The sequence below is a fragment of the Octopus bimaculoides genome, chromosome 5, assembly GCF_001194135.2.
Source record: "Octopus bimaculoides isolate UCB-OBI-ISO-001 chromosome 5, ASM119413v2, whole genome shotgun sequence".
NCBI classification, from domain to species: domain Eukaryota; kingdom Metazoa; phylum Mollusca; class Cephalopoda; order Octopoda; family Octopodidae; genus Octopus; species Octopus bimaculoides.
Window position 1 is genome coordinate 124,595,267 of NC_068985.1, and position 15,906 is coordinate 124,611,172.

Consider the following 15,906-nt stretch of genomic DNA (forward strand, 5'->3'; position numbering starts at 1 on the left):
AGGCAACATATTGTATCTATGAGCAAGGCACGCATTTTTCCTGTCTGTTTGGCTTTACATGAGTACCAGCCAGGTACTGGTGCCACTCTCTTTTCCTCCAACTGTCACATCATGGATGTTGCTAAGGTAAAGGTGATGGAGACAAGAATGTGAGGGTGTCATCTGATCGTGACAGCTTAGTTATCTAAAAAAAAACACCTAACAAAAAACACAATACATGTCACCAGACCATATTATTGGCACTGTACAGCCAGCATATAATGTAACAATAGTATATGCTAGTTGTACTTGTACTACTGATCTTCTCAGTCAGAGTGGACCTGGGGCTAGACAACAACACACACACTCTCTCTCTCTCATTACAACTCTATTGACCTTTATTTATTTGTGTTCTATTTTTCTTCAAGACAAGGTTTATCTAGGTCACTGCTAGAAAAACATCCACCACCAGACCAGCAGGAAGACCAAGAGCTGACTCCAGATTTTGAAGAAGGGTCCAGGTAGTGTACCTCCTCCTCTATCTCCTACTTTATTTTTCTTCTTGCTACTGACTTATCACCTGTTCTTGTCTAGTTGGATTTTACCTTTCATCTTTTCAGGGTCAATAAAATAAGTACCAGTTAAATACTGAGATTGATGTAATCAACTAGCTCCTTCCTCAGAACATTCCGGCCTTGTGCCTAGAGTAGAAAGGACTATTATTATTACTATCGCGACTATTATTTTTATTTTCATTATTAAGGCAGCAAGCTGGAAGAACCATTGGAGCATTAGACAAGATGTTTAGCAGCATTTCTTCTGGCTCTTTCAGGTTGATAAAATAAGCTAGCCTTGTATCAAAATTATAAAGAAACGATTCTTATTATTATCATCATTATTATGAGAACAGTGTTATGACAGAATTGGTTGGCTGACAGGCAGTATTTAGCAACATTGCTTTGCATTGCTTTACATTCTGAGTTCATATACCCTCATAGTGAAGTGTTTAGGGCAGTATATAATGATCCATTTCCTCCTCCAAAAATTATACTGCTGCATTTATGAGGGAAAGTTTTCTTTAGAAATAACTGCTTTGCTGTCTTTCTTTCATGTCTGTGCTTTAGTTTCACTAATACCAGGCAACAAATTCTGTAGAAAGAATCAGTTAATTAAATTGATCCCAGGGTATTAAGGGGATCGGTATATAATTTCATTAACATCCAAAGGCATAAAAAGCAGAGTCGACTTTGATGAAATTTGAACTTAGAACGGAAAGCAATGACATGAAATACTATTGGGCCTTTAGTGCAATGCTCTCTTATATCTAACACTTGTCTACCTTATTAATAATGATTTCTAACATAAATAAAGACTACACACTTGGAGGAAGCAAACAATGAATTATTTCAGCCTCAGCAATTCACTGGTATTTATTTCAGAAAGGTGAAAGGCTAAGTTGACCTTGGTAAGGTTTGGACTCAGGAAATAATGTATTGCACCATTACACTATTGATAATTGCTTCGAATTTAGACACGATGTCAGTAATTCCAGGAGGAGATTGGGTTCGAGTGGGGTAGGTGATTACATTTGCTGTAGTACTTGATTGGTACTTTATTATTCCTGAAACGATGGAAAGCAAAGTTGATTTCAGGGGGAGTTGTACTCAAAACATAGCTGGAAGAAATGCTGCTAAGCATTTTGTTTGATATGCTAATGATTCTGCCAGCTCACTATCTTTCCATAATCAATAATAACGATAAGATGATAAAACCTCTTAACATGTCTAACAGAAAATTTTTCAAATTTCTAGATATTTCATGTCGCACTAAAGTAAAATGAAATAAAATAGCAATTATAATAAAACCAACATTAATTATTACTTGAGAACAACTGAGTGGTACTATGTAGAAGATGTTGAGGATAGTTCTTATATTGGGAGAATGGCTTTATAAGAACTGGCTGTGAAATAAGATAATTTAGTGCTTACAAACCAAAGACAACAATCAACAATGTCTGTGTTTTATAAATGCCGATTTTCTCTACCAATATACATTTTTGAAATGTGTTTTTGTATAGATAATACAAAAGAGTTACAGCTATATTATAAGACAAACTGAAGACAGATAAATGTCATAATACCTAGTGCATATATTCTCCTTCTTTCTCTCAGATACTCTTTCTCCCCACACACACACACACACACACTCAATGTAACATCTGCACTATAGAGTGGTACATATCTGCTTAACAGTCAGGTTTGTAATATAGTTTTGACACCCAGTCAAGGTATCTAACTTAACTCACAGCTATTATCTTTCTCTCAGATTAAAAGGGCTTAACACCTTTCACAACAGACCTTCTTCACATCACAGTTCTATATTTAAGAGATGAGGAATTATTTACATTATTTACATTTGACAGATATTTGTCCTCATCTTGTTTGTTGTTAACACAACGTTTCGGCTGATATACCCTCCAGCCTTCATCAGGTGTCTTGGGGAAATTTTGAACCTGGGTTCTCATTCCTAAGGTATTTTTTGATGTTATTATTGTTATTATTATTATTATTCAGGTCACTGCCTGGAATCGAACTCGGAATCTTAGGGTTAGTAGCCCGCACTCTTAACCACTAGGCCATATGCCCATGGGCATATGGCGTAGTGGTTAAGAGCATGGGCTACTAACCCCAAGATTCCGAGTTCGATTCCAGGCAGTGATCTGAATAATAATAATAACATCGAAAAATACCTTAGGAATGAGAACCCAGGTTCGAAATTTCCCCAAGACACCTGATGAAGGCTGGAGGGTATATCAGTCGAAACATTGTGTTAACAACAAACAAGATGAGGACAAATATCTGTCAAATGTAAATAATGTAAATAATGTACTTCTTCACATTCCTTAGAATGTGACTCAAGTAAAAACCAAAGACCCAATCTTCCGGAATGCTATACTTTCACTTTTTAAAATTATTTTTGTTTTATTTAATTATTTAAATGCTAATTAACAACATAAAGTAGTAGTACAAAGTCACAGTTTCCACCAACTCAGTATCATTTCAGTTTTTGTTTCATTTTTTTTTTTTTTACAGCAGTAAATAACTTAACGAAAAAAATGGGAGATTTTATTTCCACATTTAGTGATAAGTAAAATTAATGTAATTCATTTGTTTTACCATCACCTAACAGGTATCAGTCGGTGAAATCCAGCCCTAGCCTGAGTAATGTATCACTGAAAGAAGGCTCTCACAATTTTACACGCACCTTAACTGGTAACACAACAGACAGAAGCAGTGTTGATGATCCTTTCTGGGGCAATGATGTAATTTTACTTTTATATTTCATGTGTGCTTGCATATTACTTTGTGTGGAGAATTAGCGATATTAATTAATCATATTTGCTATTGCCAGTTCTTCACTGAAGATAAATATAACTTGATAGAAAACTTGTTGTGTAGCTTGATAGAAAATTTGTTGAGACATCTGTAGCACACTCAAACACACACACACACACACACACACACACTGCATCATCATTATCATCCTTTTATATCAGCTTTCCATGCTGGCATGGGTCAGCTGAGATATCACAGTCCAAGTCAGTTTTTATTCAAAGTTACTATCATCCGCAATGATTCAGAAGAGCATGCCTCACCCATGTGTTCCAATTTAGTGGAAGAAAGGGCATTCAGTTGTAGAAACAATGCCAATAATAGAATATATACTCTGCAATTCACTTTGCAGATTACTTCTTTCAGAAAGACCAAAGAAAAACAAAAAAACTGACACGAAGCAGAAGGAATCCTTTAGCCCTCTTTGCACAGGACAACTTCTTTAGTGCTGATGGCACTATAAAATGTGCACTCCAGTACGCTCTGTAGGTGCTTTGTGATAGGAAGAGCATCTTGTCATAGAAAACATAGTAAACATACTTTCTGTACAATCACTACAATATCAAATATGAACATTGTCACTGTAACATCATAGACAACAATTTTCTGTATAGTCACCACAGTATCAAGCAGAGTGAACACATTTTCTGTAAATTCATCACAGTATCAAAAGTAGTGAACATACTTTCTGTATAGTCACTATAATATCAAACGTAATGAAGATTTTCTTGTATAGCTATCATTGCATCAATCACAGTAGCGAAAATACGTTCTTGTATAGTCACCACACTATCAAACATATTGAACACATTTTCTGTACAGCCACCACATAATCAAGGATAATAAACATACATTTTATATTCTCATCCTGCCAGCAAACATAATGAATATACTTTCTGTATAGACACCACAGCATTAAGCATTGTGAACATACTTTCAATATAGTCATGACACCATCAAATATAAGAAACATACTTTCTGTATAGTCACAGCAGTATCAAACACAACAGTGAGCATGTGTGATGTCACTGCAGCATTGATCATATTTTCTGTAAAGTCACAACACCAAATATAGGGAAGATATTTTCTCTATAGTCATTGCTACATCAGATATAGTGAATGTATTGGATTAGAACAAAAGTTCATACCTTTTTTCAGTTGGTGGCATTTAAACACATGGTTTCATTTCCTATATGACATAAGCATAGACATAAATATTTTTTGAACAGTGGTATTTTAACATGTCTTTCTATGCAATTACTGTGTATGTAGTTTATTTCTATTGTTTTTGCATTACTACTTAAAATGGAGGAAAATGGAATACATTTTCATCATTTGATGCTCTTTATCTTAGGAAAGAAAAAAACACTGTCCAGACAAAAAAAAAAATAAGTGAAGTTTATGGAGATTGTGCCATATCTAAGAGGATTATTTGTAAGTGGTTCATTAGATATAGGAGTGAAAATTTTGACCTGGAAGACCAGGAGAATTCTGGTAGGCCTATAGATGTTGATAATGACCAAATCAAAAATGCTAATCAAAAGTAATCCTGGTCACACAACACAAGACATTGCAGAAATACTCTACATATCTAAGGTGATGTTTGGGTGCCTCATAATTTAATGAAAATCATTTAAAGGGCCACATTCTCTGTTCAAATGTTACAAAAACTACACATTTTTGAAAAAAACAATCATAGGTAAAGAAAGATGGATTGTTTACAACAAAATGGAGTGAAAATGGTCCTGGAGAAAACAAAATTAACCACCTTTAATTTCTCCAGAAGCCAGTCTGTATCCAAAGATGACACTCTGTATCTGGTGGGATTGAAAGGCTATTGTGTATTTCAAGCTCCTTCCATAAAATCAGACATTAAATTTGAATAATTAATGTTCCCAGTTTGATCTATTAAAAGAGGTACAACGTCAAGAATTAATCAATCAGATGGTGTCGTCTTCCTTCAGGACAATGCTAGACCTCATGTTTCCTTGCAGAATCATCAGAAATTGGTACAGCTTGGCTTAGATCTCTTACCACACCACACCCACCATACTCACCTAACCTTATGCCTTTGGATTATCATATATTTCAACCTCTACAAAATTTTCTTAATGTGAAAAACTTCAATTCTTTGGAAGACTGTAAAAACCATTTACAACAGTTCATCATCCAAAAGGATGCTAAGTTCTGAGAGGATGAGATCATGAAGCTGCTTCAAAGATGATGAAAGATAGTGAAACAAAATGGGACATATATGGTTGAATAAAGATATGTACAATTATCTAAATATTGTTTTTGAATTTTAGTCTAAAAAATTGGTATGAACTTTTGTTCCACCCAAATGTTTTTGCACTGTGATCATAGCAGCTGGTATTTATTGTGATCTCATTTTATTTATCATGAGTTCTGTATCATTCTCTCTTTTAACAAGAACATTTGATAAAGCAGAGAACAATTTTTCTGTATTTAGCCTACAGTATCTGAAATGGCAGTAAATATTATTACTTTATTATTAGGTAACCATTTTCTTTATTTTTATTTATTATTAGATAAAGATAACCATGCACATACCTCCACTACATAACTAAAATTCCCATTTGAATGAGGTTCAAACTTTACAGCAATGAATGTATTCACAAACTCTCTCTCTCTCTCTCTTATTCAAATTCCAACATATTCATTTTCACTGGTCTCTAGCTAGTAAATTTACATAGTCTTTATATGGTATCCAGTGTTGCCATGTAAACATAAGTTTTACTTAAAAGGAAAGTATAACAACCCAGTTGAAAATCTATTTGATTGTTGTCTGAAGAATTGAGAGCATATATTCCATCAACCAATCTTGTCTATAACCAAGACATTTAATACTCAAAAGTTCCACATTACCTATAAGCAGGTGAGGTTTATTACTGCAAGGAGCAGGAATATTGTATAATTGAGAAGTGTTTCCTAGACTTGCAATGTTGCATTCAAATCCTGTCACAAATGTAACTCACAGAAATGTAAGTTCTTCCTAGCAGACACTCTATGAAGAGGAAGTCTTCAGTGGTGCTCCAGCAACTCAGTGCCTTATGGAACTTACCAGTCACTGCCAAATTATTTGAAAAGAAAAGTAATTATGAAATAATTGTTCATGTCTTACATAGGTAAAAGGCTACATATTTAGCAAGTGGGTATAGATTATTATATTAACACTGATGCTTGATTTCTGTATTATTTTATTGAACCTAAAAGAATTTGAAGTCAAACAGTAAAAGTTCTAAACTAAATATGGCAAGATATTCTGTCTATGATTCTACTAATTTCTGATAGTAAATTATAATTTGATTTCCTTCAATCAACCCGATATATGACTGGTTCCTCTTTATTTTATTGTCCTCAGAGTGCTGTAGAAGACAAAATAAACCATGCAGTATTTAAGACAACTATAACACATGTTTTAGTTTGACACCCTACCGTTTCTGTCCATGAAAATTATTATAATGATAGATTAGATTTTATTTAAATTGACTTTTGTTTGTTTTATGTTTGTTCATTGGTTTTTCTTTTGTTGTTTTTATTGTATTTCTATTTTTCTATCATCTTTTTATTCATTTGCCTCTTCTCCACAAAGGAATCGGAAAAAAAAGCTGCTGGTAAAATTCAAGTTTTGTTCAATGAAATCAATGAAATACTCTATGAACAACAGAGACCCATTGGTTCATCTGACATGTACCATGAGTGTGAAGAATGGAGCTTACAATTCCCACATCTCAGGTTTTCATTAACATTTTTTATAATCATTTATTAATTCAATACCATTGTCATCTTTTTTACTCAATCAATTAATTGATGTGATATAATTGGTTGTTTTGAGCACCATCATTTGAAAATTTGTCTTTCATTTATTAAATAGCTTAGAATATATTCCCATAGCCCAAAAAAGAATTTGGCAGCAGATGGGTGGAATTGTTAGTCAAATACTGTTCATTTGTTTAGAACTCTTGCTGATTACATAAGGAAACTGTACCTCACTGTTTGGTATTTATTTCAGTGAGAGAGACTTTGAAATGTCTGTACAATTTCTGTTTTTAATATAACAGCAACAACAAACAAACGCTATTGATGTAGTATATAAACACAATTCTACACCCATCAAAAAATAATGCTGTACACATGTCAGGACCATGGAAGTGCACCTGGTATGACAGTAGAAACTTTCATAAAACTTTTATTGGCTTCAAAGGCTCAGTACATTAAGGGCAGCAAAAAAAAAATACAAAAAGATGAAAAAGAACCAAAAATAAAAGATTTCCTCTGAGTAAAAAGATGAAATCAACAATAACAACAAAAACACATAAACAAATAACAATAAATACCAATGGTAATAGACAATAACAAAACTACAAGAAAGGTTTTCATTTCTTCAATTTTACGTCTGTTTTACTGTGTTTGACTAGTATATTTTAGAATTATTGTTTCATGGTTGGATGCCTTTCTTTCCTTAACCCTGACCTGTTTTTCAAGTCAGAGATTTTTTTATTCTCCATCTTTTCAATGATGCAAAGTCAATACATGATTTGTTGACAAAAGAAATAACAACAAAGTCACAGCTTGTGGTTCAGCAATGTTTGGAAATGTATAAATATAAACAGGCACTCACATGCTCATGCACACACACACACACACACACACACACACACACACACACACACACACACACACACCTATACATACATCCATGCATGCATTTGATAGGTTTCTTCAGTTTCCTTCTATCAAATCCACATACAAAGAGCAATTACATAATGTGATTCAAGGCAACCCAAGACCTTGTCATGAAAAATAGAAATTCCTTCCTTCCTGTTCTTTCTGCAAATCTACAACTGCATGATTAGAATAAACCTATTTAACCATGCCAATTTCACTGCTTTCTCCCTTCTTTCATAAAATTTACTGGAGGACAGCATCTCTTTCTTTCTCCTCCTAAGGCCTTCCTCTTCGAGTGGTACTTGATGAAGTTGAAGATTTGTCATTAGAGTCAAAGTTCTATCCACAAAGCTTCAACAGCAACCACCATACAGTAGCTAAAAGACAGAGGAAAACTAACCCCCTCTTCTTTGCCAAATGGTTTGTGAAGACTAGAAAGAAATGAAGCAAGCATGCTCTGCAGAATGTGTAATGTTAGTGCACATGAACTACATGGCACAGTTGAGCTGAGAGTAAATCCAGACATAAGAAAAATCAGATGTTGTGTACAAGAGAGAGGACTGCAGTGATATGAGCATATGATGTGTAATATCGCCATTTCTATATTAGATGGAGGATTAATATCCATAGGAAGCCTCCATCTCCTTCCTTCCTTTCTCTTTGATGCCCTTTCATCTCTCCATCACTAATCTATCACTCACCCTTTCCTTACTCACCTTCATCCTACTCACTACCTTTCCTATCCATTGTACCTCACTCTGTACATCTCACCATATCAGTATCTCTACTATTACTCCTTACTACCTGCTCACCCTAACCTTTTCCCCTATCATGTTCTTACTCCCTTCATACACTCACCCTTCTTATGTCATCCGTCTTCTATTCACTTTCTTGGTCATGATGCCTCAGATGAATATTGAGACATCATAGAGTAGTGTCTAGTTTGGAGGACTCTTTGGCCTTGCTGGGCACAAGGTAACTTCAGTAACATCCATGCCATGATAAACACACCCAATATATTCCTGTAAAGAAGCTGATATCAGGAAGGACATCTAACCATAGAAACCATACCAAAAATGGAACATTTTGAGGGGTATGTGGTCCTCCAACCTGTTGGTAGAAGGGCAGAATGATGATGATAATTACATTGTTTTACATCATTTTATTCTCTCAGGAATAATACCAATCGTGGAGGATGCTCTGAAAGTATTGTTTCTAGAATAAGAATTGGGTGGAGAAAGTTCAGAGAGCTATTACCTCTGTTGGCAACAAAAGGACTCTCTCAGAGTGAAAGGTAGACTATATGATGCTTGTGTGCAAATGGCTATACTCCATGGTAGTGAGACATGGGCCCTGAATGCAGACTGGTGAGAAATAAAGGTAATATGCTCCATTGGATGTGCAACATCAGTGCACATGTATGATAAAGTCCAAATGTATTGAGTGAAAAGTTGGGTATAAGAGAGAAGACTACATTGGTTTGGACATGTGATGTGTAGGAATGAAGACAGCTGCATAAAGAAGTGCTGATCACTGAAAGTGGATGGTACCTGCAGAAGAGGGAGACCCAGGAAGGTGTGGGATGAAGTGACAAGGACCGGTTTCAGGATGTTGGGCCTCTCAGAGGAAATGACAATGGACTGAGATGTCTGGTAATATGAAGTTCTTGAGAAGACCTGCCCACATCAGTGAAACTGAGTTCTAGAAGCACTGTGTGTCTCACCCACACTTAACAAGAAAACTTCTCACACACTCTACTACAACAAACCAAACTATGTCTCTACATCACATTTCCACATCATGCATTATCCTTACCTCCTACTCCCTAATTCTGTCCTCTTGGCCCTGTGCTACTGTATCATTGCTCTCTGCTAGTCCCTGATTTGTGTGTTCCACCCACATATAACAAGAAAACTTTTCACACACCCGACCCCAACAAACCAATCTATATCTCTACATCTCTTCTCTTCCTCACATTTCCTCCCTCATACACTATGCCTAGCTCTCACTCCCCAATCCTATCCTCACGGCCCTGTTCCTCTGTGTCATTGCTATCCGGTAGCCCCTCTGACTCTATATATATATACCCAGGTTTTCGGCACTCACTTCCCCACATCCACTCTCTTTAATCACACTTCCTTCACAATATCTTACTACTTATATTGACATTCAAATCTCAAGTGTATACCCTGGCACTTGCCACCATCTGTATATCTCTCTTCCTTTACTCAACCATCCCGTTTATATTCTGATCCCCATCCCATGTGAGTATGCTTGGCACTTTGCCACCCTGCTGTCTCCCACTCCCTCTCTCTCTCCTTCTCCTGCACTTCCCTCAGGTTGGGTAACCATGTATTTCCTGATCTTTCTCTCTCTCCACAGACGGGTAACCCTCTACCTCCTCTACAGCAAGACACCTCTTTCTGTCTCACTATAACCTTTCATCATCCACAAGATCACCTCCTCCAATGCCCCCTCCCCTCTCAACAGACATTTTTTTTTTGTCTTGCAAGTACTTGACCCTGTCAGTGCAGGCACCAATTAAAAGCACCCAGTCCATACTGTAAAGTGGTGGTTTAGAAGGGCATCCAGTCGTAAAAACCTTGCCAAAATTGACCTCGCCTGTGCTTGAGCCATGTAAAAAGCACTAAGTCCACTCTGCTGAGTGGTTGGTGTTAGGAAGGTATCTAGCTGTAAAAATCCTGCCAAAACAGTTACAGAAGTCTCGTGCAGGCTTCTGTCTGGCCGGCTCTTGTCAAACTGTCCCACCCATGCCAGCATGGAAGGTGGACATTAAATGATGATAGTGATATATATATATATATATATATAAAATCATCATCATCATTATTGTTTAACATCCTTTTCCATGCTGGTTTAACTGAGGACTGGCAATCTGATCTGGCAAAGTTTCTACAGCTAGATGCCCTTCCTAATGCCAACCATTCCAAGAGTGTAGTGGGTGCTTTTTACGTGCCACCAGCACGAGGGCCAGTTCGGTGGTACTGGCATCGACCATGCTTGAATGGTGCTTTTTGCATGCCACTGGCGTGGGAGCCAGTCAGGTGACACTGGCAACGACCACGCTCGAATGGTGCTTTTTACATGCCACTGGCACGTCTGTCTGTCTGTATGTATGTATGTATGCTATTTCTTCTGACATGTGCATTTTTCGTTTTTCAGAGTACTTGGTCAACAAATATTTCCATCTGAGGAGCAAGGATATGATGCTGTACCACGCCTGCCTTACCATGCAACATCTACTGCCCATCTCATTGAAGATGACCAGTCTTTTTCCAATAGTTTCACACCTCTTGACTCAGATCTTCAGTTGTAAGTTAACTTTTATATTTACATCATTATATCATCATTTTTAAAATTAGAAATCATTAGTATTACTGTTGTTTACAGGGATTAGTGATAGTCAGTCATAGGACAGCAAGCTGACAGACTCGTTTGTGCATTGGAATAAATATTTTGCTGTATTTGAGATCAACTTTATCTTTCATTCTTAGGATCAATGAAATTAAGTACCGATCAAGTACTGAGAATTAATGTTACTGACTAACTCTATACCCTCAAAACTCGTGGCCTTGTCCTTAAATTAGAAACAATTGTTATATTATAATCATATCCATGTTGTACAGCATGCCTTGCAATATTTGTTCCAGCTTTTTTGCTCTGAGTTCAAAGCCTTCCAGATTTAACTTGTCTTTCATCTTTCCTGGATTGATTAAATGAATTACCAGTCAAAAACTGTCGACAATTTAATTGACTAACTCTTTTCCATAAATTTCTGTCCTTGTGTGTTTTCTTAGAAGTTATTGTTATTATTACTATGAGAGTGGGAGATTAGCAAAATCAATAGAGCACTAGACAAAATGCCTTATAGTTGTGGAGTATTGGATGAGAATAATAGGTAGAGCAGAGAGCAAATGTTTTGTGGTATTTAGCTGGATCTCTTCACACTCACAGTTCTAAATAAATGGGTACAGCCCGCATTTATGGTTCATTAAGACTCACAGTGCAAGCACTTCTCACATTTATGGCTCACTAATGCTGCTATGCCACACTCAAAAAGAAAACCATCTGACAAACACACATTCACTAACACCTTTTCATCTGTGTAACCTTTTCTGCTGCTACTTTGACTTCACTGAACCAATTAGCTGTATACCTCATCCACCCAGACCAGCTATCGTCCAACACCTCTGTATCTTGATTATACAACACTCCTACTTTGTCTGCATTTATCTCTTTTCCTAATCATTCTTCTCCCTCACAACAGCATCCCTCTGGAATTTCCTCCCCAATGATATTTTTGTTGCAGATTTTGACCTATGGAGGGATAACTGTAGGTCAATGTCTCTACATTAATGTCACCAGTATGTGAGAACCAACAAAGGTCCTCATCCTCCTTCTCCTCATTCTCATCAAAAGCTTCACTTTTAACTAACAAACTAAAAGTTCCTGTCCTTTATAAACTTTATGATTTTATACTTTATTATTATTGAGAAGGCAGCGAGCTGGCAGAATCGTTAGCATGCCAGGTGAAATGCTTAGCAGCATTTTGTTTACCTTGACATTCTGAGTTCAAATTCCGCTGAGGGTCAACTTTGCCTTTCGTCCTTTCAGGGTCAATAAAATAAGTACCAGTTGAACAATGAGGCCAATGTAATTGACTCATCCCCTCTCCCAAAATTTGAAATCATTATTATTATTATTATTATTATTATTATTATGGACAAAATGTTTAGTTGGTTTTCATCCATCTTTTTGTTCTGAGTTCAAATTCTGCCGAGGTTCACTTTGCCTTTCATGCTTTTGTAGTTGATGAAAAAAGTACCAGTTGCGCACTGGGGTCAATGTAATTGACTTCACCATGCCTTAAATTTGCTGGCTATATGCCAAAATAAGAAAGGATTATGAAATGCTTTGTGGCATTTTGTCCATCTTTACGTTTTGACTTCAAATTCCGCCAAGGTCAGCTTTACCTTTCATCCATTCAGGATCAATGAAATAAGTACCAGTTGCGCACTGAGGTTGATGTAAGTGATTAGCCTAACCACTAGGCCATGTGCCTGCATGTTGAGCACCTTGATGGGTGTCAACACAGCTGATGCACGGTCCTTGGTTGAGAACAGTGTCGGTCGGGGAGTTTGACTGAAGTGGTATGTCTGTCAAACAGATGTGACATACTTGAATAAAGTATGAAGCCCTAAATTTATTATAAATAAACTACATTATATGTATGTCGTATTTCACTTTTATCTTTTTTCAGTTTACTTGTATATTGTTTGGCCAAGAGAACTGCCATACTGAATATGAGACTCATATTTCTGGATGTGAAGCTTTATGTCAACCATGGTTGGTCACCAGAAACGTCTCCACCACTATGATTTTGTTATCATCCACTCACTGCAAAAAGATGACTGGCAGATAAAATTTTATTGGGTGTGGCTGTGTGGTAAGAAGCTTGCTTCCCAACCACATGGTTCCAGGCTCAGTCCCATTGGGTGACACTTTGGACAAGTGTTTCTACTATAGCCTCAGACCAACCATTTGAATACTGGGGTCAATGTAATCAACTATCCCCCTCTCCCTAATTTCAGACCTTGTGCCTATAGTAGAAAGTATTTTTATTATTATTATTATTATTATTATTATTATTATTAAATGAGATATATAATGACCCATTAAAAATACATAATAATCAGTAGACCTATGATACAGATAGCTGACTGAAGGAATAAGAGAAACTCACAGATCCTTTGCTCCAGTGATATAGACATACAACATTCAGTTTCATTTTAAATTAACCAGTATTCTAGTTTGTCTTTAGACACCCCATTTATTCAGGTACAATGTAATCCTGAATATAATGCCACCCCTACATTTTGTATCCAAAATCAGTAATAAATTTCATCCTATATTTTATTTTTATAATTACTCTCAAGTATAATTGTTTCTAACTTAGGCACAAAGCCTGGTATTTGTAGGGGGCAGGATTAGTTGATTAAATCAGCCACATCCCTGAAAGGATGAAAAGTAAAGTTTTCCTCAGCAGTGTTTGAATACAAAACCTAAGGTATCATAATTAAATACCACAAACCAGTTTGTTCTAGGGTCTAACAATTCTACCATTTCACCAGCCATTAAACTCTCAAATATAATGCTAATTCCTAATTTGGACCTTAACATTTTGTATTAAATGTCTCACCTATACAAGAAAGTACAGTAGGTGAGCTGCCACTCAAAAACATGTTGCTAGTGTGTTTGCTGATGGAGATTCTGATTTTACATTGAGCAAAGAGACTCCTTAGAATCCTCATTACAAATCTCAACATGTAATCAATAGACTGTATGTTGTATTTACAAAATTGTAGGGTGTATTAGCAATGCTCTAAGAAATCTGAGAGGATAAGGTATTGAAATACTTGGCCATGAGTTTGAATTCATTGCTAGCATTTTGGTGTTCGGGGCAGAACACTTCACTTTTCATTCTCCCAATTTACCTAGCTGTCAGTGATAGGTTAAGCCATCTAATAATGTTCTGTGCCAGAAGACAGTACACAAATTTCTCTTGGTCTGCCTGACATTTTAAGTTCAGATCCATTTTATGGTGATGAATTGGTTGGATGTGGCCTGGTGTACAGCAGCCCATTCTTTGTTAACAAGTGTTCAACACCAAGTGGACAACAGCTTTAGTATGTGTGTGTGTGTGTAAGAATTTATTTATTATATACTTTATTAGTGGTTCTTTGTAGTCTAAGCTACTATACAGTATACCGAATACATTTTATTGTTGACTCCCTTACTTCAAGTAAGATATCCACGCAATGATGATTACTGACGTGGAAATGACTGCAATTAAAAGCAAAGTATGTAACAGAACTATTACAACTCCGACTTCAACAAAATGCTGATGGTGCATTTATGTGGTTGTTCAACTTGCTAGAAATAGTAACCAAATCTTGATCAGATTACATGCTACCAATTTGAAAGTGCAATAATGCATTGGATAACTTAGTTCTAGATATACAATCCCCTAGAAAAAGAATGCTCATGGCTGGAATTTTTGTGGTCATAGATATGATCAGTCAGGGCACTAACCAGGGGTTACATTCTTTCTATGTCAACTATTAATTTCTTCTCTATTTAATCCAAAGGTTGAATATCACTGGTAAATCTGCAGAACGGCTCAAATCACAGTCTCAGACATACAGTGGATCACCAAGAGATACCAGCAGCACACAATCAAACCAAATTGATGCTTTTGAGGAAATAATTGAAAAAGATGGAAATGTCGAGGAGATCATTGCAATAGACTATCCAGAGAGGTTAGTATAATATTATCATCCCCATCATCATCATCATCATCATCATCATCACCAATAAGATAGTTATCTATTAAATACTATGTGTCCTTAAATAGTTGTTACTCATTAAGTATGTAAACCCTTTTTGAGTCTGGTGCCTTTTTAAGTATTTATTATCATCATCATTATTGAGGCAGAGAGCTGACAGAATCATTAGCATGCCAGGCGAAATATTTAGTGGCATTTCATTCATCTATTTGTTCTGAGTTCAAATTCCACCAAGGTTGACTTTGCCTGTTGTCCTTTCATGATTGATAAAATAAGTACCAGTTGAACACTGGGATCAATGTAATTGACTTACCCCTTCCCCCGAAACTGCTGGCCTTGTGCCAAAAATGAAACCATTATTATTGAGTGAGAAAGCAGTGCATACTATCAAAGTGACACTGGGGTAAAATATACGAAGCCCAGTATACCCATCATGACTACCCGTCTGATAAGGGTACACGAGGCACATGCATCACAAC

General features: G+C 36.3%; 1 protein-coding gene across 4 annotated transcripts in view; it reads left to right on the forward strand.

Moving 5' to 3' along the window:
• Positions 1-15,906, forward strand: part of LOC106872974 (primary cilium assembly protein FAM149B1) — a 128,169-nt gene that overhangs the window by 88,104 nt on the left and 24,159 nt on the right. For all 4 annotated transcript variants that reach the window (XM_052967988.1, XM_052967990.1, XM_052967992.1 and 1 more), the window contains 5 exons: positions 408-500; positions 3,169-3,301; positions 6,985-7,127; positions 11,244-11,393; positions 15,230-15,400. In XM_052967988.1, coding sequence (XP_052823948.1) covers positions 408-500; positions 3,169-3,301; positions 6,985-7,127; positions 11,244-11,393; positions 15,230-15,400 — 690 coding nt within the window. The remainder of the gene's footprint in view (positions 1-407; positions 501-3,168; positions 3,302-6,984; positions 7,128-11,243; positions 11,394-15,229; positions 15,401-15,906) is intronic.